The sequence below is a fragment of the Falco rusticolus genome, chromosome 1 (genome assembly GCF_015220075.1).
Source record: "Falco rusticolus isolate bFalRus1 chromosome 1, bFalRus1.pri, whole genome shotgun sequence".
In the NCBI taxonomy this organism is placed as follows: domain Eukaryota; kingdom Metazoa; phylum Chordata; class Aves; order Falconiformes; family Falconidae; genus Falco; species Falco rusticolus.
In genome coordinates, this window is record NC_051187.1 from 79011583 (window position 1) to 79039269 (window position 27687).

A 27687-nucleotide genomic window follows, 5' to 3' on the forward strand; every position below is an offset into this window, starting at 1 on the left:
TCGCGAGAGGTGCGAGGTTGTCGTGCGCGTGTGGTACCGCCGGGCCCGCCGCTTCCAGGGGTGCGCTGTTGCCGCGCCGCTCCGTGCCCCCGCCGGCCCTCACGGCGCTTTGGGGAGCTCTCCGCGGCTTGGCTCCGCGTCCAAGGGCAGTGGTCAGGCCCCAGGGGTAGTTCGGGGGGTTTTGCCCTCTCTGGGCGCCATTTTGTTGGCCCTTGGTGCGCCTCCAGCCTGGCCCCCGCACTCTGAGTGAGTAGTGGGCCTCTCCTCACCCACACGCATCCGCCCAGGCAGCCAGGCCAAAATGGGGAAGGCAGCTAAGCGGAAACGAAAGGTCTCGGTGCCCTCCACAGCCAAGGGCCCCGTGAAGTCAGCTATGGCCATGGTTAAGAGCAACCCCTTTGAGGTGAAGGTCAACAGGCAGAAGTTTAATATCTTGGGGAGGAAGACCAAGAATGATGTGGGGTTGCCTGGTGTCTCACGGTCCAAAGCCATCAAGAAGGTAAGAGGACATCAAAAGTTGGGAGGAAGGATTGCATCTATAGATGTGGCTGCGGTGGAGAGGTGGTAAGACGGGAGCCATCTCTGGTGAGACTACCTCCGTTGTGTACTGGAGGAATGGCTGGCTGGCTGGTCACCTCACGTTGCTCAGATGATGATGGAGAGTTTGCTGAATACGTTTCCCTCCAGTGCAATCTAAAGAGTTCAGTAGTGCAAGTCTTCCTCGTCACACGTGTAGCAATGATTCTCGTTTCAAATTACCCAGGTCCAGAATGCAGTGGCACACATCAGCAAGCAAACACTGGACCAGTGTGTAGGCAGTTGTCGGTGTTCATAATGTTGGTCGGTTTTGGTCGCTATGGCATGTAAAGCTTCTTGATAATGGGGCAATATTGCTGTAATAGTGAAAGCTTGCAGGGGCACTGAGTTTTGAATGCAGTGAGAAATACGTAGACACAAAGAAACTACCATAGATTTGGAAATCGTGTGATAACATTTTTTTGCACTGGTTGAATCGTTGCATTGTAGAAGTATGTTGGGATGCAACAATCCTTATTACTCTCATAGGAATGATGGTACAGCTTAAGAATAAATCTTTTATCTTCCACCCTTATACTGTTTTACAATTGCCTTTCTTTCTCTACTGACACCACAAGCTACCTGACCAAAATCTGTGATGCATAAGGGAGAACATCACGTCATACTACATCAGGGATTCTAGCAACCTATCCTATCCTTGAATGAAGCACTGGAATTTTTTATGATTTGTTCCTTCAGACAAACCAGGGAAGAAGTTAAAACGTCTGTAGATTCTGTTAAAGGTGAAAAAAGCATAATTTGAAAGTATGCCCCTGAGATTCTCTCTGACATGTTCTATACAATCTATTGTCAAACAGAATTTAAAGCACTTACCGAAGGATTTCTTTTTAAAAATAGTGCAGCAAAAGGAAATGGATAGGCTTTAATTTTGCATGCATTGTGAAAGGTTGCGCATTAATTTTTATCAGTGAGAGAGGACATCAAATAATTGATGAACAAAAGCTGTTCTGTATCCAGGGTCTTAAGAGATTAAAGTTCATGCATGGCATTTAAGCTGCCTGATATTTTATATATTTTATATATTTTTTATATTTACATACATATATATGTATATAAATATATATACACATTTTAATATAAGAAGTAAATACAAGGTAGAACTGACAGTAGTAGGTTAAATGAGTTCTGGTGTCAGTTACAGTGGCATCTGAAAATTGTGAATGCTCAGTGAGGTTACAGAGGCCTGTTGTAGTAAACTTGTTCTTTTCCTTCAGTGCAGCAGTTTATGAGTTCATGGTAATATGAATAGCAACAGTACCTTTCCGTAAGATTCAGCTAATGTGTTTTAAATAAACATGGATTTTTTTCAGACTAAACATGGCCAGTATTTTCTTCCTTTAGAAACTATGCAGTATCTTCAGCATGAAAATATGTTAGCTTTCACTCTTCATTACTATTTTTCCAGGGTTTAGAAAACTTTATGAATGTGTAGTATCACATTTTAAAGTGTTTGGGTAAATCAGATGCTTGTCATGAATTAGATCACTGGCATTGAAAAGTAAGCCTCTCAATCTATACAGTAAGTACAGCATCTACTAGCTCGTATAGGTCTGCTGAACTTCCTTTTACTGCCTTGATGCATAACCGCCCTGTGCTCAACACTAAAGCAGAGTGCTAAATGTATATATCCACTTGGGGGTTTTTATGTCTTAGATGAGAAGACAAAAGAGTTTCAGCTGACACTGGGGCTTTTTTTTGCTTTCTTTAATGTGTTATTCTTTTATACTAAGCTTCAGATAAATCAATCCTTTAGTGACAATGCAGAGTTTTTATATGTGATAAAATAAAGGTGAAATACAGTGTACCATGTTTTACCTTCATATGGGCAGCTTATAAGAGAACTTAATGACGCTGAATATATTATATGACCTTCCCATCTCTTTTTCCTCATTAATTTTTCCTTCTCTTTCATTGCATTCTGGTAAATTAGATTATGTTGCCCCAGGATACCGTGGAACCTTTTGAAAGTAATTATTCTCTTTGTTTTTTAATTAATCTTTTTTTTTATTTTTTTCTTCTAGCGTACCCAGACCTTGCTGAAAGAGTATAAAGAAAGGGAAAAAGACAAATGTGTTTAAAGATAACGATTTGGAGATATAACACCAAAATAAGTCCAGAGGAAAAAATGATCAGACGATTCACTTTGGAAAGACAGGTAAACTATAGGAATTAAAACAACAACAACAAAAAACAAACAACCCCCAGACCCTCCCCACAACCAAAACCAGAGAAACACTGTTAGTTGGCTGTGTCCCCCTTAACAGAGGATTTGCACAGTAATGCTTTCTTGTATATTTTATATGTTTGGAACTTACATGAAAAAAACAAATTTGTGGAAATAAAAAAAAATTCATCAACATTTTCTGGTTTGCAAGACAACTTCTCAAAGCAGAAATTTCTTTGAGCACTGATATGCAAGAAAGCCATGTTTAGAGCAGATTCATTGATGTCTGGTGTTCTTTGACTACTGTGATTGGGGAATCGAATTAGGAAAAGGCAACCACCATCAAGTACACTCTGAGATTCCAGGTACAACTGTTGAACAAACAGCCATTTAATCTCCTGATAGAACAACTCTGTAACTTGCTGTCATTCTGTAACGTGATTGTATGTGCAGTGCTGTTCTTTCTGCCTCATCATACTCTGTCTCTGGAATTCAGTAGTGTAATACCATATTCTACTGATAATTTGTATAGGTTAAAGTCTGTTTCATTAGGCCTGAAATTTAGTAGTTAAGAATTGATGTTACTGATGTATAGATAAAACTTAGGCTTCCTTAGGTTTTCTGAGTTACTTGATTGGTACATAAGAGGGGCATCATACTCCCTCACTTAAGGTTTAATGTGTTTAAATGAAAGTATTGGTCTGGTAGTGATTAATCCCCTCAACTAGCATTAAAAATACAGGCTTTGTTAATTTGTTGCTGGGTAACTAAAAGTCTTTTGTTATTTAATTGGTTGGTTTTACTATTCTTAGAAAAATTATGGGAAGAAGAATATCTATAATCTCAATGAAGATGAGGAATTAACTCATTACGGCCAATCTCTGGCAGAAATTGAAAAAATGAATGATATTATTGATAGTGACAGTGACACAGAGGAAAGAGGAACATTGTCAGGTAAGACGTGTCAGCTAGTTTCCCACTGTTGGTTTTATTGTTGGTACATGTACATCATTTGCTCAGTGCTATCTTTCAATGAGAAAGAATATTATTTAGCTGCACCAAAATGCTAGTTAAAATACAGAAAACCCATGCTCCTACCTCATACAAAATATTTGTCAGCATAAATTAAGCGTCTAGCATCAATCTCTTTTGGTATGGCCATTCCCATAGGCATGGGAATAGTACATGATTGATTCAATAGTTTTAATTGTTCCCATTCTCAAAGAATAGGGAGATACTGCCCCAGCAGCAGCACTCCAGCCCTCATGTATGGATTTGAAAAGGATTCACAATCTACTTTTTTCCCCAGCTGAATTAACTGCTGCTCACTTTGGAGGGGGTGGAGGCCTCCTTCGTAAAAAAGCATCAAGTGGGCAGCAAGATGAAGAGGAGGAAAAACCTAAATCTAGAAAGGAACTCATAGAAGAGATGATAACCAAATCTAAACAAGAAAAGGTGAGTTTTTAGCCTTGAAGTATAAGTGAACATGATTAAGAAGCTGTCACAATTTCTGTCTTTGCAAAATAAAATAGTAGTGGCATAGAAAACAAAGGAGATAGCTGTCTAGGAGAAGAGTCCAAGCTTCTTGCATAAAGTCTGTCCGACTTTGTTGGCATTTTAAGATATGCACTTAATATCTGCCATTCTTTTGTATGCACAAATCTCCCTATCTCTTGACTCTTAACTTGTTTTCTGTATGCAACCCTTGTGCCATTCAGTGTAACTCTATACTGCTTCTTACACAAAAAATGTTTACACCTTTAAAATGTTAAATATTTAAAATTATTAATTTGCTGAAGACAGCATTTTGGTTTTACGGTGTAAATGCTGTCACATCCATCTGAACATAACTGCTGCATTATGGTTTTGTTGTTTTTTTCTAGCAAGAGAGGCAAACTCAGAGAGAAAGTGCGTTAGAACTGACAGAAAAGCTTGATAATGACTGGAAGGAAATCCAAACCCTTATTGCCCGCAAAACCCCAAAATCAGAGAAAAAGGACAAAGAAGTAGAAAAGCCTAAGGTAAGGGTTTGTCTGGCCTGCTTTCTGTTGTTTTAATAACTTGTGGTTTTGATTCGTAATGGCTGCAACATAAGGCAAAGTTCATCATTTTGTAAAATAAAATGTAGCCTGCTATTCACATTGAAGGTATGCTGCAGTTTTAGGACCGTTTGGTTAGTTGGAGGAATATAGGGTTTTATATGATTTACCTGCTTTTAATTACCTATTGCTTTTCATTATTTATCAATTCTGAGAGAGGTTGCAGGTTGAATACCACTGTTAGCTACAGCTTATTTGTACAATAAATACATTTTCTTGAATAACTGAAATTGTTGAGATCATTGACTTATTTTGAATGCCTTTGCAGTGTTTCTTGAATAAAACAACTTTTATTTGACAGCAAATGTTTCCTTGTTGTAAATTTGGTACTGTTTCTACAAAAAGGGAAGGAAGATATTTTATCTTTTGAATTAGATACCTTATGGTCTCAAAGCTTTTTCTATCATTTTTATTTTATACTAAGGGAAATAAACCTTTAAATCTAAGAATAGGTAATATAATGCATTGCACTGGGTTTTTTCTTGTAGAAATTTTGTATTGTTTTGCAGAACACTGTGAATTTCCATTTATTCCTTGGCAATATAGTTCAGTTTTTGAAAGATTCAAGTAATGAACTGATCTTATATTATAATGAATCTCAAATAACAAACAGAAGATACTGGTTCGAAAGTTCATATTTTGATGTATTGATCTTTGTTTTCAAGATGTTTCTTAACATGGTGAATACTGTAGTGTGTTGGTAATGGTATCTTAGACAAAAATTTTGTCATCATAATTTGCTGAAAAGGTAGGTTAGATTCCCATGCTTCATGTGTGTGGATCCAATTAAAGAATTCTCAAGATGCAAAGTATGAATTAATAATGCTCCAGAACATTAACATTGAATTGGAGAAAATTATCTAGTCGTATGTAAGAAGAAAAATTCCTGGAAATTAATTTTAGAAAAGCTGTATGGCTTAGTGACTTAAGCAGGTATCAGGAGACTCTGTTCGCATGTCCGGTGTAATCTCTGCTAGTGACTGTTTTCTCAAGTATGCTGCTTTATTACTTTAAGGTGAACATCTGTGTAACTAAGATAGCAAAGACTTAGCTCATGTCTGATATTATAAAGTGAAATGTAAACGATAAATTTATTCATTCTAGCTGCTTTTTTGAGAAGATAGTGTTTTATTAATATTTTAATTTTTTTCAATTAATATGTAAACTAGTTTTTATTTAAGATGCTATTTATAAGTGTTTAAGTTGTGAGTAACTTAAATAGGGGAGGGGGAAATGTCAGGAGAATTTCTGTTCAAGTGTTCATTCCATTACTTGTCTTAGTGCTGAGTTGAATGTCCTTACAGCTTTCCTTGGAAATGGTCTTTTCCTTATATCTTAATAGTCATATTTCTTAGCTGTTAGTCTGGCAGAGAGTGTCTGCAAAGCAGAATAATAAAACTTAAGATAATAAACAATTATATAAATATTTCTTTAGCCTGATGAATATGATATGATTGTTCGAGAACTTGGATTTGAGATGAAAGCAAAACCTTCAGAAAGGATGAAGACAGAAGAAGAATTGGCAAAAGAGGAGCAGGCACGACTCCAGAAGCTGGAGGTATACCATTTATGGTTTTTAGATTGTTTTGTGGCCTATATTTTGGGAGTGACCGCGTATGTTCATTGCTTGACCTTAGATTAAAAGTGGCTGTACTGAACTACAGTTTGTCAGAGGCTGAATTCAGGAAATCTCCTGTTTGTGTTTTGTTTGCAATCTGGTATTACAACAAAAAAACATAGGCTTAGTACGTGACTATTGAGGTTTATGAAATCAGTTGGTCTTTCTTCAATAGAAATGCAATACGGCTTCAGTTTGCCTTTAAATGTTTTAAATTACTCAGTGTTGAGAGGTGCTTCTAAGTCAGGGGGAGTATCATGTTGCACAGCAGTTGAATTAATGCACTGGCAAGTCATTTATTGTTTTCTTGTGGTGTTGCAAGAGTCTTCCAGCAGTACTATGCAGGGGAATAGAATTCTTTTGGGAAATGTTGCATGCTCTTTCTATTACATGGAACTCCAAGTCTTACAGAAAGAATGAGTAATTTGGTAAATGTTTCTCTCCTTTTTTTACTTTTTGGTTTGGTGTACTAGGGATACATTTAGGACTGCAAGGATTCAGTACCTTCAAGTTATCTCAGAACAGCTCAGTAGCTAATAGCAGAACAGAACAAAGGAGCTTTTTTTTTCTTTTTGTGTTCTTGTCATCTTGTTTGATGCACAGTCTGTCTGGTTGCCCAGGTGGAAATCCTTTTGTAAATGATTGATTCAGATATTGCCCGTTGCGTTTGTACTGCAAAGTTGTTACATGTGGGAAACACAGATAAACACTGCAGAATCATAAAACGCTTTAGAAGCTTGCATTTTCTAATAATGATGCATTGTCTCATAAGCAAAACAGATAATTTTAAAATGAGAGAACATAATGCTTCTGGTAAACCCAGTTTTAAAGGCTTCCAAGTAAGCTAATCCAATTGTCTGTGTGCTTTTATCAGATCACACTCGCCACAAAACATAAGGCATCATCAGCTTTTGCCCATAATTTATCAAGTTGCTGTTTTTTCTTTTCATCAACTTGTTGAATAATCCTAGTTAACTGTTTGGGGGTTTTTTTGCCTTTGATTTTGTTAGCATTGTATTTGAGGGATCTTCCATTCTGGTTTAGTTACCTGAATGATATAGATGGCTGACATCAATGTGTGTGGTATTTCTACTAAAACAGGCAGATCGACTACGGAGAATGCATGGATTAGATGAACAGGCAAACAAAAAGAAACCCAGCCATGTGTCAGCTGATGATCTGGCTGATGGCTTTATCCTGGATAAAGATGACAGACGGTTGTTGTCTTACAAGGTAAGGTTTCAAATTTCAGAGTTTTCAGAGTTCTGAAAAGAACATAGGAGGATTGGTTTGGAAGTGACCTCTGTGGAGGCATCTAGTCCAACCTCGCGCTCAAAGCAGGGTCAGCTATGAAATTACCAGTTTGCTCAGGGCTTTATCCAGTCTGTGCTTGGAAGATCTCCAAGAATGGAGTTAGCACATCTCTCTGGGCAGCCTTTCCACTGACTGTACTTAGCGTGAAAAAGTTTCTTTTTCTATCCAGTCTGAACATCTCTTGTTTCAGCGTAGGCCTGTTGCTTCTCATTCTCCTGGTGTGGACTGTGATGAAGAGTGTTGCTCTGCCTTCTCAGTGGCGTCCCTTGTAGGTGCAGAAAGGTGGTTATTTGATCCTGGCTGAAAAATCCCAGGTCAGCCTCTCCTTACAAGGGAGGTGCCCCAGCCCCTCAACAATCTTGATGGCTTTCTGCTGAACTTGCTGTAGTTTATGGATGTCTTTATGGTATTTGAAAACCCAAAACTGGATGCTGTATTCTGTGTGGTCTTACCAGTGTCAAGTAGAGGGGAATAGTTGTTTCCCTCGATCTACTGACTATACTGTTATAGTAGCCTTCTATGCTACTGGGCTGAAGAGAGGGTGTTAGCCCTTCTGGTCATTTTTTAAATTTCCACTGTATTTAATACAGCTTCCACCAAACTTCAGCCTCAGGATGAGTGGGTTTCTGAAGGAACCCTTCTCCTACGAAGTAGCTTTGATTAAGGTGGCAGAGCAATATAACCTTAAAGCTCATGTGGTGAGTCACCCTGACTGTGGTGCATGTGTGTAGAGACTGATCCTCTCACATGTAAGTAGCAAGGGAGCTGCTGTTGTCCTTCAAGGGGAGAAAATAAATTGTGAATGTGAAATTAAACTGATGATTAATAAAATCTGGATGGGAACAAATATTTATCTGATATGCTATTTTAATACATAGAAGGAATATGTATTTTTTTCTGGAAGTGATGTTGAATTTTTTTTTCCACCATATCATCTACTAGTAGTTTTTATTTCTGTGTTGTTTCTTTTAGTCCTCATAGACTACCTCCTATTCTTCCAGTTTCTTATAGCCCCTTGGAAATAATGCTACTTTTCTTATCTGTATGCATGTTCTCTGCTTAAAATCACTTCTTGGCTGGCACTGCTGCCATTCACTGCTTGGTCAGGGTAGCAAGGCTCAGGTGCTGGTCATGTGTATTTAATGACAGCTTTGCATGGTGATTCTGGCGAGGTGCTGTCACTTTGCGGTGTTTTAACTGGTTTATTTTCTCTACTGACAGGATGGAAAAATTAATATTGAAAATGAAGAGGAAGAAGAAAAAGACGGGGAGGATGAAGAAGAGGAAGCAGAAGAAGGCGGGAAGGAAGATAATGGGAATGAAGAAGAAAGTCAGGAAGAATCTGCTAGTGAAGATGAGGATGTTGCTGCAGATAGCCACTCAGATCTTGAATCTAACGTTGAGAGTGAAGAAGAAGAAACTGCAGGGAATAAAGAACAGAATAAACACAAGACAAATGAAAATGAATCACAGAGTGTGGAGGAACTAGATACAAAAATGGAAGCTGCCAAATCAGAGCTTCCCTATACATTTGCTGGTAAGCAAAGGATTGATCCAGAGATCTCTGTTGTCTTCAAGGGGTTTATAACCAGTCTCTTTCTCTGCCCTGTAGGATCTTAAGTATTCCTGTTCATACATAAAAGTTTTGCTTCATAGTTGTCTTCTACTGTTCCAAGAGTAGCCAGTGACTGCTGTTTGTAGTGATCAGCACCAGTCTTGCTTTGAGCAGTGGGAGCCAGATCTGTTTAATCCCAGAGCTGTTTCTGCTCCTCCAAGCAGCCTTAGAATTGAAAGCTAAATACTTGGGAGAAAAATGGAGATCTGTACTCCTTTCTGAAGGCCACCATCACATCCAATCCAAAGTGCTAGTGTTTCGCATAAGGGAAGTCAGAATAGTATTCTACTACCTATACTTAAATGAGAAAAGATTACTTTCTCTAGTGTTTGGACTGACATTTTTGTCAGAGAAGATGCTGGGAGAGGCAGAATTCTGAGGGTTTAATCCCCATGATGTAACATCGCGGTATTGTTAAATAGAGACTGAAAGTTTGACTCCCTTTGGGACTCGGCCTAGGAGGGAGGAGGAGCCATGTTTCCAGTAGTACACAAAACATTCATTATTATTAAGTACGTAACATATCTAACTATTGTCCTAGTGTAGATTTCTCTAACAAAAGTGTATGTCACAAGATTTAACAATCTTTCAAACAACTTCCTTAAGTGCTTTCATTTTTCCATCAAAAGGAGATAACTTACTACAGAAAGCCTTTTAAATTGCATTCAGGTTTTGCTTTAACCAGAAAGCAGTCACATTAAGTAACTCAAGAAATGTAACCGGTTAGGATGTTTTCTAGCTTTTTCACTTGTGCAAAAAACTAAATATATGCCAGTTGTTTGGGTTTGGGTTTTTTTATTATTATTTTTTCTTCTTCCAGTGGCAAGATTCTGTTCTTAAAATCCTGCATACAAAAGCTAGTTAGGTATGAATTAAACATAGAGCTGATTGTGTTATGGTAAATTTATGATTGAATGCGTGCTTAAGTTTAATTCTGCTTTGTGTGTGTTAACACAGTTGTGCTCAGCTTAGGCAGCAAATGTAGGATGAATTGAATGTTAATCATTGAAAAACATTTACATGGTTTTCTGACTTATGTTCATATATATAGTTACCTATATGCTTATAGATATTGTTTAAAAGGTGATTATTTAAAAGCTGTATTGTGTCTTATTTTCTGAATAGTAACATTTTCAAATTGGAAATTTGTTAGATGTTCACTTGAATTAAGTATGTTAAGTTTGAGATTTTTGCCTGGTCAGTTTCTGTTTTTACTTTCTAGTTCCTGAGTCCTATGAGACATTTAAGTCTTTATTGGCTGGAAGAACAATAGAACAACAGCTTATTATACTGGAGAGAATTCAGAAATGCAATCATCCAAGCCTTGCAGTGGGAAACAAAGCAAAGTTGGAGGTATGGGGGGTTGTTGATTTGTTGAAGTTTAAAATCAACTTTGAATTCTAGAGTAAGTTTTAGCAAGTATTCAGAAAGCAGTATAACATATACATGCTTCTATGTTGTCAATAGCAGCAGAATCAACACACTACTTGTTTTCTAACTTCTGTGTCACTGTTCTTTTGTGCAGTTTAAGAATATATACAATGAAGAAAAACCCTAATAATTTTTATGTTATGCTTCTTGCAGAAATTATTTGGCTTTCTTCTGGAGTATATTGGAGAGTTAGCAACTCTGGATTTACCAGAGCTCAGAACAATTGACAAACTGGTCCTGTAAGTAATAAATACTATGGACTTTTGCTCCTTTATGATTTAAAGAGAAAAGCTACCTGGGGTAAAGCATTTTGTGTGTTGCTTCGAAACAGTTGGACTCTGATCTTAAAGGTCTTTCCCAGCCTAAATGATTCTATGAATAGTTCTGTAGGGATTGTAGGCAAATGATAACTCTCCAGCTCTGTAGCGTTTTAACTTTTTCATGTGTTGCTTGAGCTATTAATTGTACCAAGACATTTTTAAAACTTCAGAATGTAGTTTTTGATCTGCAAAATGGTTTTCATGGGTAGTGGATAAATGATACTATGTATGCATGCAAACTTCTGTATATGAAGCTATTTAGACTACTGATCAAGGATCTTAAGCTTTGCAATTACAGTGTGGAGTTCCCTTTGCAATCACTGGGTTTTTCCATGGGCTTCAGTTCTGTGAATTCACTCAGGGAACTAGATGAAAATGCGATTCAAGAGTTATAGTAAGCTCATACAGAAGTTCCAAATACACACTGTGCAGGAAGTTGTCAATTTGGCATTGTTGTCTTCAAGTACCTGACCTCCAGTTACAGTCACAAGAGAGCCCAATTTGTCTCAGAGGTATATAGCAAATGACGAGTCAGTGGACACAGGCTGCAACAAGGGAAATTCCAATTAGATGTAAGGAAAAAAATCTTCACAGCAAAGGCACTGAACATCAAAACAAGTTTCCCAGGAGTCTATGGAATCACCACCCTTGAAGACATACAAAACTCAACAAAGCCATGAGCAACCTGATCCAGCTTTGAAGTTAGCCATGCTTTGAGCAGGGGGTTGCATCAGATAATCTCCAAAGGTCCCTTCCAACCAAAATTAGTCTGTGATTCCTATCTTGACTTTGCAGGCTAGACAGCTTTCTGTAGTTTTCAGCATGTGGTTTTTATTTCATGCTCAAGTAAGTAAGTTTTAAAAAATATGTTATGTGCAGCTTTAGTGTTCATTGCTCTGTTGCATTCGTCAGCAAGAGCACTGACCCATTGATACTGTCGCACATGCTGGGGCTTTGTAAAAAAGCGTAAACACGTTTTTATTGTTTCATAGAAATGAGACTTAACTAGTATCACTACCGACATTCTTAACTGAAAACACTGGAAAAACTGACCAAACAGATGCAGAGTCCTGACTGCATCTCCCTGTAGGCATTAACTGTAGGCCAGGAGCTGAACTATGTGGATACTTTTTTCCTTGTTTTAATTAATAATTTTGCTAACCACACTGCTGTCTCACACGTTGTTTAACATTGCCTAAGAGTATTTAGAGTAGCGTGCTGCCTAGTATGTGTCGGCATACCTCAGTGCAGTAAAATGTAGAGTTAGGGGGTTCAGAAGGGTATATTTTAAACATAGAAGGTGTTTTAAAGTTTTTAATTATTTTTTATTTAAGACTTAGAAACCACCACATCAAAGATTTATCTCATGAGGTCCAGTGAAAAATACACGTCTCTGTAATATAAAAATATTACAATAATAATCTATATACTGTGTGGCTATTTCTGAAGAAGAATAATTTGTTTCAGGGCATTTGTTATTGATATAATGTATGTAGTACACAAAATACCTTCCTACAGGTACTTAAAAATCAGGTTTTTATTAACATCAGTAGTGTAACTTGATTGTTACTTACATTTCTTGTTAATAGGCCATTGTACAATCTTTGCCAGATGTTTCCTGAGGCAGCCAGTGACAGCATTAAGTTTATTCTTCGAGACGCTGCACATGATATGGAAGAATTAATTGAAGTTAAAGGCCGTGCAACACTTCCAGGTTTAGACATGGTAACAAATGCATACTGCTAAGAAAATAATCTTGTTCTTCCCATTAGTATGGAAATGCCAGTAAACATGAGATGACATTAAATTTAATGTCATGTTTCAAAGTATGTAATGGATTATTAGCATCTATGACTTTTTAGGTTTCTTGATGTTTTAAATTGCCTCTCTTGCAGGTAAGTTGTAACAGAAACTCCCACAAGAACAAAAAAAAAAAAACCCTGAGAAACAAACACACACACTTCGCCATGTTCTTCAGAACAGATGTCTGACTCTGAAATATTAATAAGGGGAAAATACCTTAAAACTGGCAGTCCAGTTTTCATAGCAGAACATTGTTTTCCTGATGAAACTGAAATGGGTAGTTCTAGGAAGAAGCGATGCTGTCAGTTATGTCCTCATGTCTTTAGTTAAGTACAAATGTTTAAAAAAAGTACTCCAGAGGCATACTGTCTCCTAGGTTAACAAAAATAACAATGAAATATTATGGATATAAAAATACATTTCTTATACTTAAATTTAGAAATTATCATATGGAATGACTGTAAAATAATTGACCTTTCCTCCTTATATTAGTAATATTTCAAAATTTCAGTGGTCATGCTAAATATGAACAGACTCCTTTTTTAGTGTCCACGTAAATAGATATTAGGGAGTTCAAGAATGGAGCATATGGAAAACGAGTATTTGTTGTAGTAAAAAGTTTCAAAGACAAACCATAAGTCAGTAATCAAAGGGAGCTACGCTTGATGAAGAGTGCTGCCTGATGGAATAATTAAGACTATCAAAAGAAAATAGGCTGAAGTATTTGCTTAGAAGACTTGGTTATTGCAGCTTGAAAAATATTTATATTGAGCTCTTTTGAAGAGTCTTTATTCAGGATGTTTTGAATTTTGCAGGAAATGTATTGTAGAGAGTTTTTAACTTCTGTTTTTGTTTTGTTACTGTCACCCTTATGACACCAATCACACTTCTGACTTGCATTCCCTTCAGTGGACTTTTCCAGGTTTCAAGTCATCATTATCTTCTAGGGTGGAATTATATCACTCCTATCCTTAAAGCACTTGTTTGAGTGAACATTCCTTAGACCAGTTGTGTTAGTAGACGTTATATGTGCCTGTAGTTTATCTAACCTGAAATTTGGACTGTGGTATCTAGTAATCAAAACAGTTCAGGAAAATATTTGTTTATGACAGAAACTTCATAGAGAGAAGCAGAGCTGAAACAAGATAACTCCATTTGAGTCTAGCTGACTATGATAATTTTCAGTATTACCTCACAACTGATGTCTACCATCCCTATGGTCTTGACAGGAGGTCGCTTGTAGCTCTTTTAACAAGTCCCCTTCAGTAAAAGTGTACCTAATCACTGTTTAGTTCTTTGGCTGCAGCTGTTATTTGTTGATGTGTGCTGGTGCACGAGTTTCCTGGTCACTTAATTGTCTGTTGAGGACCTTTTGAATGGTGTCACAGGTCCTGTGTAGCCACTTGCTCGTTTCTTTGTGGTGTGAGAGTATGTGATTGCAGTAAGCTGGAGGGGGTAATATTTTCTTACAGAGTAAATGGGGTTGGGAGGCATAGTTCCTTCATGGTGGTTCTTTCAACTGCCTTGTTTAATTAATGCAGTGTTAGACCTATAACGGATATTCCATTTTCTCATGTAACTTAATCATGTCAAATAGGTCATGTATCGTATCAGATTTCTCAAAATGATGTGTGTTGTTGTGTTTTGAGACTACTACATGGCAGTTACTCATTCATCAGTTAAATATGTGTAAAGTCAAGATCCTGGGAGTAATGCCTTAATTATGTTTTGCCTTACTCTGTTTTATGTGCTCTCAGCTTATTTATTTGAAAATTACATCTCTGCTGTTTCCAACTTCTGATTTCATGCATCCGGTTGTAACACCTGCTTTTATGTACATGAGTCAGCTACTTACTAAGGTATGTCTATGATGTTGCATCTCAATATATAACTTCATTTCCTTGTTTTTTCCCAGGACTCCAAATGTATTTGTTAACATTAATGTATATATTGGAAATGTACTGAAAAGACAGCTTTGTGTTGGTATAGTCACAGATAGTAATTGGAAGAAAAAGTGAAAAGGAAAAAAAACCCTTGTAGAGTACAGTCCAACTCACAAAACTGTATTTAATCATTTTTTCAAGCTGTCATACAAGAATTTCTTATATGACAAATTAGGTACAACTAGTAGAACAGACTGAATACAGTCTAAAATCATTAGTGATTTCTCTTCCATATGTTGCATTTGTTCCTACTTAAGAAATATACTTAAAAATTGGCAGTATTTGTTTTCCTTGAAAATGTACCTAATGCAGTATGTTGCAGTGCAGTTAAAATATGCCCTAATTTTTCTATTCAAATATCCTGTTTATATGTTTTAAAAGTCTTGAGCTAGTTGTTTTGCTGCTGTCAGATAGTGAAGTTGCTCTGAGCCTTATTACATTTCTTTGGTTCATTTCTGAAGAATTTACTGTTTGTGGTTTAGCACCTTCTAGTGGCTAAACCAGTTCTGACTGACTTCTTACTCGATTCTGCATATACTCTCAGTGAGGGCAGGAGAAAGCCAGTATGTTTCTCATGTGAAGTCCAAAGGGTGTAATTTTACAGATTTTAGATGTGTACAACTTATTTATTATTTCTGCTTTTTGGGAAATCCTGTATTTGTGATGTATAGACTTCTTATTACTAATATCTTGTGCCCTTTTTTTTTTTTTCTTTTAGTGTCGCATCACAACATTGCAAGATGTTATTAAAGGGTTATTTATATGTTGTTTGTTCCTGGAATATGTATCTCTCTCCAGAAGATTTGTACCAGAACTCATCAATTTTCTTCTTGGAGTACTTCACATATCTCTACCCAAAAAACGGGCCCAGGGTGAGTTTGTTTATAGTAAATGAGTGTTAAATTTTAAGTTTACCTTTTAGGGTTTATCTTTTAAATTTAAATAAAAGTAATTCACACTGAATTTATTATTTTGAAAAAAAAGACAAAAATCATGTTAGGTTAGCCGTACACAACCTTGATTCTTGGGCATCTTATTATGAACTAGATCTTTTGTGTTGTTAGCAGGGAGAAAAGAACTGAGGCTATTAAAGGAAATGAAGTCATGTTGCCCACAGTGCAGTATTTTTGCAATATTGGGGTTGTAAATAGACAGACTGATTAGACTGTGCTCTGAAATTCACAGTTCTTAATGGGTTCCCGGTGAGTACCCTGTCTTCTCAGTGAGGTAGCAGCTAATGCTTCAGATACCCTCCCTCTTCAGCTAATAGCCATATCACTGAGATAAACAAGAGAAGTATATTACAATGTTGATATTTTTCCTTTTTATTTATTTCACATGGATTTGTTGTAGCCTGTCAGAGGGCAGCTATCCCCACAAGCAGGATTAATCTGTGCTGTAGCATAACTGTAAATTTAGCAACTTGCACAGACAGCAGGGGCACTAAATCTATCTGTTCAATTTGATCCATATGCTAGCAAATGATTTTTATTTGCCACTCTTCCTCTTTCTTTGACGTTTTCTTTTGACCTTGTTTCTAGCTTTAAAGTTACTCAAGATACAGGCCTCTTTTTTTGACAAGTTCAGGGACAGTAATTCACTTATGAGGAGCATGTGTTAGTATCTCTGTCTGGGTCACTCTGAGTGTCACTTAGCATCCATGAAGAGACTCTGCAGACAGGATGGTCTCAAGTCCAAAATTCAAGTATCTGTTGGCAAACTCACAAGACATCTGGGATTTAATGAACTACAGGCTATGTATTGATAATGCTTGTCACTCTTGATAAGACATTTGAAGAGCTTCTGTTAGCTAGGTGGTCATCAGTCTGGGTCTGTTGCTGCAGTATTCTAGTACATCTTCAGCAGCACCGAGTGGTCATCTTGCACCTTCCTTCTTTTTTTTTTTTCTTCTCCCCTTTAGCATTTTTATGCCTTACCATGCTGGAATTTTTTTTTTTTTCTTTTGAATTCTTGAGCTACTAATGATCCTTTTTTTCAACAAGCCTAGCACTGAAGTTTCACCTTTGTTATCTTGTACAGATGTGCCCTACAGACTTTCTTCCATCTGCTTCTCAAAGCTTAGCAGTTTTCTCTAAAGTGTGAGCCAAGGTTACACAGCTGGGCTGCATCAGAGCTAAGCCTTAGATTCTCAGAACACCAACAGCTGAAGTCTTAGAAGGAGGTGGGAAGAGGTTAAGGAGTGGGTGGGTTACATAATACTTAAAGTATTTTCTCCTTTGTGTACTCTCTTAGGAATATTTGATCTACAAAGGGTTTTAGTACAGCTAAAATACAGGATTCTGCAAAATCAGATAAACTATTTAAAAATAATTAGTGGTAATCGATGATCAAGTGTTAACCATTTTTTTTTCTCTGTATTTCTGTTAATGCTTTTGCACTAGCTAAATTTGCATAGTGTTGATTTCTGTTAGCAGTGAGGAAAAGCTCAATAAAAGATGCGTTAGAGAGACTGTGTTCTCTTTGAGAATTTTTCAGTCATTGTTGGTGTTTTGATGTTACCAAAGTATCCCACCATGAATTTTTAAATACATGATTGCTGATAAATGTGATCGTTGGGCTGTGAATACAGAATATTTTAAAATGAGCATACATCCAGTTCTCTGGAATGTTAATATATTGTCACACCAAAAAATTTCTTGGGGTTCAATTTTGACAGTAAGTACAATCAGCAAATAGAACTGTTTTAGTTTTATGAACTTGATCCTTAAATTTCTCACTTGAAAAAATTACATGGAATACAACTCCATAAAAGACTGAAATACAGTCTGCTTTAGACTAAAAAAGCAATTACTACCTTAAAAAAGAAGATGATGTGGAGGGAGTGGGAAGGAGTTGTCACTGTTGGTAGCCTTAGCTAATGGAGTTGTTAGTAAGATCTGCTATCCTTTCACAAGTATAGTGAATATAACAAAACTCATGTATCTTAGTTTCTGATCTGGCATAGTCATAGTCATGTGTGTCATAATCTCTCACAATTTTGGGTCTCAAACCTTATGAATTTTTATTTCAACATGCTTTTTTCTGGCCCATCTGTAAAGAGGTTCTTCAGATATAGGTTCTAAAGCATGTAAATATTCTTACAGTTTTGAAATAAGTTCCATTGCAAGCTTGCAGGACATAAGGAAAACAAAGAATAAAATCAAAAAGGTCCAGCACAGAGACTGCAAACTATTTTTTCCCTTGACCACAAAATTCCTGCTCCAGCTCGCTGTGCTGCTTGACCACTTTCTGGTCAAAGCCTTCTACTTGTAACCCCATGGGAAGGTCCTGTGCCTGCCCTTTACTCTTAAGCATGTCCAGTACTCCATCCTCACTGGCAGTTTAACTGTTCCCCACAGGGCAGACATGTACCTACGTGTCTTCTGTCTGCCCATACACAGAATCATAGAATGTATCACAGAATGGTTTGGGTTGGAAGCGACCTTAAAGATCATCTAGTTCCAACCCCCTGCCATGGGCAGGGACACCTTCCACTAGACCAGGTTGCTCCAAGCCCCATCCAGCCTGGCCTTGAACACTGCCAGGGAGGGGGCAGCCACAGCTTCTCTGAGCAACCTCTTGCGGTGCCTCACCACCCTCGCAGTAAGGGGTTTCTTCCTATTATCTGCTCTGAACTTACCCTCTTTCAGTTTAAAGCCATTATGCCTTGTCCTAACTCTACACTCCCTGATCAAGAGTCCCTCCTCATCTTTCCCGTAGGCTTCCTTTAAGTACTGGAAGGCTGCTATAAGGTATCCCCAGAGTCTTCTCTTTATGCTAAATAACCCCAGCTCTCTCAGCCTGTCCTTGTACGGGAGGTGGTTCAGCTCCATGATCATCTTTGTGGCCCTTCTCCAGACCTGCCTGAGCAGGTCCATGTCTTCCTTATGCTGGAGGCGCCAGAGTTGAACACTCCAGGTGTGGTCTCACAAGAGCCAAGCAGATGGGGAGAATCATCTCCCTCAGGCTGACGGCCACACTTCTTTTGATGCAGCCCAGGATGCGATTGGCTTTCTGGGCTGCTGGTGCACATTGTCAGCTCATATTCAATACTGCCAAGTCATCTGCAGGACTGCTCTCAATTCACTCATCACCCAGCCTGTATCTGTGTTTGGGGTTGCCTCAACCCGGATGCAGGACCTTACACTTGGCCTTGCTGAACTTCATGAGGTTCACGGAGGCCCCCCTCTCTAGCCTGTCAGAGTCCCTCTGGGTGGAATCCCTTCCCTCTATAGTATCAACCACACCACTCAGCTTGATGTCATCCACTTGCAGAGTGTGCACTCAATCTCATTGTCCATGTCCCAGACAAAAATGTTAAATAATACTGGTCCCTGGTCCCAGTATGGACCCCTGAGGGACCCCGCTCATCACTGGTCTCCACCTGGACATCAAGCTGTTGGCACAACTCTTTTGAGTGTGGCTGTCCAGCCAACTCCTTATTCACCGAGTGGTCCACCCATCAAATCCATGTCACTCCCTTTCAGAGACAAGGATGGTATGTGGGACAGTATCAAATGCTTTGCACAAGTCCAGGTAGGTGACAACAGTCTCTCTTCCCGTATACACCAAAACTGTGACCCTGTCGTAGAAGGCCACCAATGACCTTCTAAAAATAGGGGTCATTTTTCCCTTTTTCGAGTCACTGGGAGATGCACCAGTCTGCTCCAACTTTTCAAATTGATGGAGAGTGGCTTAGCAACTTCATCTGCCAGTTCCCTCAGGACCCCTGGATGCATCTCATCAGGTCCCATGGACATGTGCACCCTCAGTTTCCTTAGATAGTCTCAAACCTGTTCTTCTACAGTGGGCAGTACTTCATTCTTGCAGACCCTGCCTTTGGATTCTGTGATTTGAGTGGCATGGCTAAGAGCACTTGCTGATGACTGTATTCATGCTCTAGTGTTTCCCATTATTTTAGAAAAACATAATACTGATAAAGTATTTTTTTGAGGCAGTATAATTAAAAATGTAAAAATAGTTGTTGGGTTTTTTCCCCTTCAGAAAGAAGGCTTCGTATTGATCTTGTTCAATGATAATTGTTTTGGTTTTTTAGGCTATACTGTAGTACATCCATTTTCACCAGTGGGGAAAAACTTGGAGCTGCTTTTGGTGTGTGATAAGAAGGATCTGGAAAGTTGGCAGAAGCAAAATCTGCCCTTGAGTATTGTGACTAGATTAAAGGAAACCAGCGGAACAGAAATGAATCATATCAGGTATGTAGGAAATGTGAACACAATACCAGATCATCTTTTGGGCAATCTCGGTGACCATGCTCTTCAGGAATAAAAATAGGAGCAGTGAGTTGTTCCGCTTTATTTTTATGGTACGCTTTATTCTGTAGCATATGAAATTGCTAATCTTTTGCCAGAGTGTTACGTGGAGCACGTTAGAGTGCTCAGGTCTTCCATTCCTTTATGGTACAGCTGAGAACAGATGGGAATGATGCAGAGACAGAGAAGGTACCCAGTACTTTGAACTGTCAAGCTCTTCAGAAGCAATTAACTGTATTTGCATACAAACACTATGTTAGGAAGTGTCACTTAAGTAATAACACACTGAAGTTAGTAACTAAGACTGCAATTAAACATGTTCATTAACCATGTTCAGCCTCATTTTTCACTTTGCACTTGTGTTATGATACAACTTATTTCAGGGATGAGTAAGCATTTTGTTACAAAGTTCGAAAAGAAAGCACAAAATCAAAATTACTGATTCTGTTTCAGTGAAGTTTTAGAACTTCAGGAACAGCACCAGAACACTTTTATAACTAGTATAAAAACTTCTTACTCCATGTAAGTGCCAAAGATGCAATACTGGCTTGTGCTCTGCACTGACATAAAAATTTGTGGCTGATGGTTTCCTTGGGTATTTGCTTAGAATGCAATTTTTTGCCTGAATTAACAACTGGAAACAGTCTTGTAACAGGTTCTGTCAGGAAGTCTTGGTAGTAGATGCTGCTAACACTCTCCAATTTGATTCATTTTATTTTAAAATCCACTTCAGTTTTTGCAAGTGAAATTGTTAATTCTTTTGTACATTAACAGGTTATCATGTCTAGCCCTGTGTTTTGACCTTATTAAAAAATGTGCAGCTCTGTATGAGTCTTTACCATCATTCCATGAAATAATGCATCCTATCAGAGTTCTCCTTACACAGCATGTGCCAGTGAATGAATATCCTGAAAAAATGCAGGTATGTGTTCCTCAAGAATGAAATAATTGGTGTTTGTTTTATTAATAAACATCCTGTGATCTTCATTTGTACTTAAAGAAACAAGAAACAAGTGTAAGCATCAGTGAGATGTTTTCAAAGGTCAGGCATTTGCCTTTTGTGCTCTTCAGAAGTCATAGTGATGTTTCTGTGGAAAAAACCGAAAGAGCAGAGTATATTTAGAAAAGCTATTTTTTTCATTCTGTATCTTGTCTTGCCCTGCTAATTGAAGAGATAGCACTTAGCTTATAATAATGTAACATTCCACGAGTGACTTTATAAGAGTAGTAGGCTGGTCATCCACTTGCTCTTGTAGTTCTGTAATGAATCTGTAACACCTTGGTGCAACCAAATACATGTACCAAATTGATGAGGTAGTATTTCTAACTGTCATCATATGTTAGTAAAACTAACATATAAATATGCCTGATCAGCTATCTGATTTAAAAGTGGACGGTTGTTTGTTTTCTAGCAACAAGGTTCAAATTTTTATTCTGTCTCTTCAGAATGTAGCAAAATTGTCCACTCCTCAAAGAGGCGTCATGAAATATCCTTAGAGAACATTTTGTGATGTAAGTGATGCAAAATGGCATATATTTCTTGCCATCAAAATAAACAAAATGTACAGTCATTCTTAACATGACCCTGAAAGGCAGAGTCTGAGTTAAACTGGCTTTAGTCTTGCTTCTTTCTCTATTAGGTGAAAGTATCTGCAGACCTTTCTTATTGTCCATGATATTAAATACTATCCAGCCTGGGAGACTTAATGGCATTTCAGTGTTAGCAGTGTCCTAAATGAATAGCAGTGATTTTACCCAGAAAGAGAACATAAGGGGAGAACATTACTGTTGATGCAATTTACAATAGTTTGTGAGTTATGGTGTCTTTTATATGCTTTTAAAGTTGTAATTTGATTTGCATTTTCAGGAATGGTATCACAGTGCTCTGAAAGAGCTAGAGAACAAAGTGAAACAGTATACCCCACTGATAAGTGAGAAGAAGAAGCCAGTGCCATTGAAACAGTATACACCTAAAATTGTGAAAGTGTAAGTAAAGCCACCCTTGATGCAAAGGAGAAGTGTGTTTAAACATTAAGATTCTCAGCAAGCTAGAAGTGTTTGGAAAGCAGGACATAAAAAGCAACTATTTTTCTGCTAGATTTTGTGCACAAATCACAAGGAACCAGCTATTTGGGTGGTAGGGAAGGAAAGAAAAAGGAAGAATTCTAAGAACTAAAGATTATCTTATGGAAAAAATAGCACTGGAAATCAACTCTTGCCCATGTAATCAATTGTAAATTAATAAATTTCAAGACAAAAAGGGGTGTCTGACCTGTCTAGTCAGGTGCTTCGCTGAATGCTCTGTCAAGCACTCAGGTCGGAAGAACAAGAGTGAGTAGTTCATACATACATAAACTATGTGAAGGAAAGAACAGATAGTGGAAGTACTGAGGGATGCTTCACTGGTGCAAAAGATAAGGTAGACTATTCCTGTACTGTGCATCACTGATTGTAACAAATATTAAGTCAGATTAAGCATTCATTTAAGCATACTTCCTTGCCCCATTCTTCTCTTTCCCCCAACCAAGCAGCTTTCCACCTTCCAACAGGAGCAATGACAAAAAAACATGGGGTTTTTTTTCCCCCTTTTTCACAGAGCGTGCAATTACCATGTGCGTTTTTTTATTCTGTTTTGGAATTACATTTTAGAATGTTAGTTTGGTTTTGTAGATAATAGAATGGTATTCTGATTCAGGAAGTCTGCTTTGTATCGGCTGCTGATCTATTTAGCCATGTTGGTTATCTACAGGGGCATAAATTGTCTGCCTTACTTATTCTAGTAATTGAAGAGGACAGATTTCCTCTGCTGTACGCGTTTATCCCTGAGTAACTGAGCAGACAGTTTCTGTGAATTCACCTGCAGAGAAGGTCTGCAAAAGTTTGAAATATACTGGGGGATCCTGTCTCTCCGCATACGTCTTTCATTCTTCTACTCTAGCTTTTTCAGTCTGTTCAAAATGCAGGCTGTGTATGGGGAATTGAAATGTAAATGTTGTCTGCTTGTCATTTGCATGATGATGATATGCAGTTAGAAGGTCTGGTAAGTTTTTCCACTATGTTCATTGGGCACCTCCTTATTTTAGAAGTTCATTGGGCAGCTCCTTATTTTAGAAGTTAATATAGAATATGCAGCAATTAAAATTGAGTTGGTATTCATATGAAAACTCACTCCTGATAAACTGAAAAAGTTCTGTTAAGGTGTTCTGTGCTCACACATACATTCTCATTTCAGTTTAGAGTTTGGAAGAAAGCAGGGAGGCAGCAAGAAGGAGCAAGAAAGAAAACAGTTGATTCAGAGGCATAAACGTGAACTTAAAGGAGCCATTCGTGAGATTCGGAAAGATAACCAGTTTCTGGCTAGAATGCAACTTTCAGAAATCATGGAGAGGTAATGTAGCCTTTGTTTCAATACCAGTCTGGGGGTTGGTCTGTTATGTGTTCATTTTTTTTGTTGCATGCCAAGACTGACAATAATAAGCAACCATACTAAACTTAAAAAAAATTGGACGATTTGGGGAAAAACACACACTTTCAATAGCAATCATTTGAAGTGTTTTCAGCTTTCCAGTTTTGTTTCCCTAGTTTAAGATATGCAGAATGTTTTTATTTGAGTGTGTTGGTGAAATTTAAGAGTTGGGGGGCTTTTTATAAATCAATAATTATTGTCTAAATATACTTATTTTCCCTAGTGTAATTTTTCTGAAATATTTTATATGTTGTTTGTTTTACAGAGATTCAGCTAGAAAAAGAAAAGTGAAAGAGCTTCTTGGTAGCCTTTCTGCACAGGAAGGTGAATGGAAAGCCATGAAAAGAAAAAGAGGGAAAAATTAATTGGGACTATCCACAGCAGGAATCTTTGTTTTTACTGCCATATAAAATAGCCCAATCCTGGGGCTTTTGAACAGATTTTAATTGCATTCTTTGGATGCATTCATTTTGAGAAGACAGCCTCATCAGATCCGTCTGAAAAAGTGAACCTGCTTATTGGAAAAATCCACAGGTTTTCATAAGGAAAATAAAAATAACACTTCTGTATGTGGTATACTTCTGTTTATTTTCATACTAGAGAATATTTGGGTGAATAATCAGAATTCTTAGGTATGTGTGACCAGGTTTTAGTCTGACTTTAACTGCACACACACCCCCCCCCCCCCAAAAAAAAAAAAAGTTGTACAACAGAAACCTTTTGTTACCTTTTTCAATACTGAATAATTGCAGGCTGTTCTCATAGTGACAGTATATTTGCAGTTTAAGCAGTAACATTTTAATTAGTCTGTAGCATTGGGACATTCCAATTCATGTATTCGGCTTTCAAGTAGAAGTCCTTTGTTAAAGCTTTACATCCATTCATCTCTTCAGTAAGTTTTATGTTGAGCACAGCTCTGAAATTCTTAATAATCTAGGGTGGTTAACTGGAATTGCTCAATGTATTCATAACTGTCTGGTTTAAGTGGACAGTGAAAGCCTTAACTCTTCTGCTTATTTTATCATGTACGTTTACTGATAAGTGCCCAGCATGACTTTAGAAAACGTCTGCTCTTAAAATTGAGCCAATAAATACTTCTAACATTTGGGTTTTTAACACTGTGTGAAGAAACATTGTAGCGAAACAAAGAACATCACAGTTACTTAAAGGTGCTAGTCTGATCTAGGTTCACTATTCAGGTGTTCGCTGTAATCTACTTACTTGGTAAATTCAGCAACAGTTGTTACGCATTGAAGAAAACTGTAATTCTTGGAAAAGTTGTGAAATCTCCTTTTACAATAGCATTCCAATTCCAGTCTAAAGAACAAACTATAAAGAAGATCCTATAAAGAGTGAACTAATGGCCATGGTTCTTTACAAATACAAACAAACAAAACCCCAAAACCTCTTCCATTTTCAAATGCTGTTCCTAGATCCGATCTCTTGTGTTTTGGCCAATAGGTAATTCAGACATGGTAATGCTTACCTACTGTTAATGAGGAAAGACTTAAAATCTGTCAGTAAATCTGATTTAACATTTAGGTCTGGTTGTTTCAGACTGGCTTAGAATGTTTTCTTCTGGGTGTTTTGTTTGGGGGGTTTTTTTGGGGTTTTGGGGTTTTGTGTTGGTTTTTTTTTTAATGAGACTTGTAATGGACATAGGCCTAAAACTAGGAGGGGATGAGTTGAAACACTTAGGCTTTACATTTAAACTCTAATGACAAAATATCTTTGTAAAGCAAGTCTTGTTAAAGGCTTATATGTTTATTAAAATAGAGCATTTTATTTGAAGAAAAGGGCTTTTCCTGAATCTCAGTGCGACTATAGCAATGCAAGTAATGTGTGATTATCTTCAGCTTTTTTGGCTTGCAAAACCAGTTGAAAAAGAAAAGAAAACATTATCTTTAAAAACAAAACTTTTTATGTAGTTCAAGCCAAGAACTTAAGACTGAAGTAATGAGGAAGGAGCTAACTTCCTAATTCATGTTATAAATCTGCACTTTCAGTTTGGAGTTTTAGTCCCAGTATATTTCTTCTTTGCACAAATAAACTCCGAAAAGTATTATTGTTTATTTACCTGACTATTTTTACAGCAGCAAGTAGCTTCAGAGGATTTATCCAGCAGAGTATTAGAATCACAGAGAGGCTGACAGCTGCACTTTGATCCTGAGGCAGTCATTTTTGATACCACCTGCAGCTGCTTGTTATCCCTCAGTAAGGGAGGTAAGAAAGAAATAGGGGAGAGACAAGTCAGGTGAGATGATAGTGTTTGTGGGAAAGGACGTTTTTGGGGACAAGGGAATGAACAGGCATATCTTGCAATGCTGAAGAGCAAAGATAATAGACAGGGCAACCCCAGCTGATACACTACTATTTTGGAATGTCAGCCTAAAAGTAGTTGTATATGAAATCATGCTGAATGAAAATGACTGCATGCACTTTTACAAATTGTATTGTCAATATTTAAAATCAGATTTAATATTATAAGCCTGGGACAAATGGTGACACTTAACACGTTATTTTACATGACTAGGAAAGCAGGACTACCTAGTCTTACCTCAGCTTAATAATCAATATGGTCCGATACTTTTACCGTTGCCTAGCTACTATATGGTAGCTCAGTGGTGGTGCTCTGATGTTGTAGAAGGCGGTAGGAAGGTCTGGTCATTTGGACTATAAAAGGGCTTGCATAAGCTTGAGGGTTGGTAAACCCTTGAACACAATGACATCAGTAATTACTCTCTTGTCTCTGTGTTGCTCTTAAACCAGGAATTGTTGTATCAGGCCTTTTGATACATCTGTTATCAATTACAAATTTGTCAATTAGTCAAAAAAAACCCTATTCTGTAACTACAATCAAGTATCGGACACAAAAAAGGAAAATTACCACTTTGCCTTTAGTTCAGGTAATTTATCTGTCAACATCAGCTGTCCCAGAGAATAGCAACCCTGAATATGAATACTGTAAATAGGGTGAGAATATAACTTCAGCTAGAAATTGCATAAATTTAGTCTTGCTGTCTTAAATAAGACAGCATGAAAAGCTTCCTCATTAGTTTGGTCTTTTGGTTGTCAGTTGAAAGCTGGTATGCAGTTTGATATTCTCGGTTATGCCTTGCAGAAGTTACCATCTACCATAGTGTAACTGGCTTCTGTGGTAAGCCATTGTGTTTTACCATCGGCTTCTGCTATATGGAGATACCGAGGGGAGCTCAGCACATAGAGCTCTTTTTTTGCTTCAGAATAAACTCTGTTGGAGGGAGGCTGGTCTCTCCATTACTGCGTGTTCAACCATAGGAACTGGTGGGGCTGCTTTCCTCTTAGTGTACCTTCTGGGCATTTGGAAAAGATAAAACAAAAGCTGTGGCATAAAACATTTGGCAGCTTTATCATAGCTGTAAGACTGTGATGTGTTACATATTCAAGGGGCCAAAACCTTCCCATAAAATGTGCTCTTTTAGTCTGCAGGTTTGTTACCTAAGCTAAACATGTGCATTCTTAGTCCTGAATGTATTGGCAATGCCATCTTGCAGAGTTAAAATGACTGATTATTTGTAACGGTTTGGTTTCTTGGAGGTTTTGCGGTTTGGGGATTTTTTCTTCAATAAATTAGGTCTGGAGTGGATAATAAAAATTTTCCCTGCAGTCTGAACATTGGCTGACTTTAGAATACTGAGTAGACCCTGTATGGCATTTTAAATCCTTTAAAATATTAATATTTGGGTTAATACTATTGCTCTTTAGTCATAGAGCAGGGAAGTAAAAGCCAGAGTGGAAGGTGTCACTTGAGTAAAAAATGAAGACTGATGTAAGAAAAAAATGAGTGTTAATAAATGTCGTCTAAAAACCAAATTTAAATTATTATCTACCAGACCTGCAAGGTTTTGGACTGGTCTTCCACAGGGATGGGGTAAGCAATGACCTATCTGGTTCTATAAACAGTGTGACGTGTTTACTTGAGGGATTGTGTGACATGGTTGATGGCAGTAACACAACTGGGCTCAGTGATCTGCAAACGATTTAGGCTGGTAGGTTCAACAACAG

The 27687-nt window shown here is 37.6% G+C and overlaps 1 protein-coding gene across 1 annotated transcript; it reads left to right on the top strand.

Annotated features, from left to right (window-relative positions):
• Positions 1-5: 5 nt before the first annotated feature.
• On the top strand, positions 6-24209 carry NOP14 (NOP14 nucleolar protein). The gene is made up of 18 exons (XM_037386104.1): positions 6-499; positions 2619-2752; positions 3574-3715; positions 4071-4216; positions 4645-4782; positions 6296-6418; positions 7580-7711; positions 9014-9329; positions 10630-10760; positions 10992-11077; positions 12748-12883; positions 14719-14820; positions 15623-15776; positions 19961-20120; positions 20952-21099; positions 22045-22163; positions 23410-23565; positions 23909-24209. The coding sequence occupies exons 2-18, from the start codon at positions 2666-2668 to the stop codon at positions 24006-24008; spliced, it is 2376 nt and encodes a 791-aa protein (XP_037242001.1). The 5' UTR covers positions 6-499; positions 2619-2665; the 3' UTR covers positions 24009-24209.
• Positions 24210-27687: the final 3478 nt, after the last annotated feature.

Bases quoted from the DNA above. Each gene is read 5' to 3' on its own strand.
- NOP14 (XM_037386104.1), top strand. From the start codon at position 2,666: ATGTGTTTAAAGATAACGATTTGGAGATATAACACCAAAATAAGTCCA. The intron at 6,419-7,579 runs GTATACCATTTA...CTACTAAAACAG, and splicing joins CACGACTCCAGAAGCTGGAG to GCAGATCGACTACGGAGAAT. The intron at 12,884-14,718 runs GTAACAAATGCA...ATGTGCTCTCAG, and splicing joins CACTTCCAGGTTTAGACATG to CTTATTTATTTGAAAATTAC.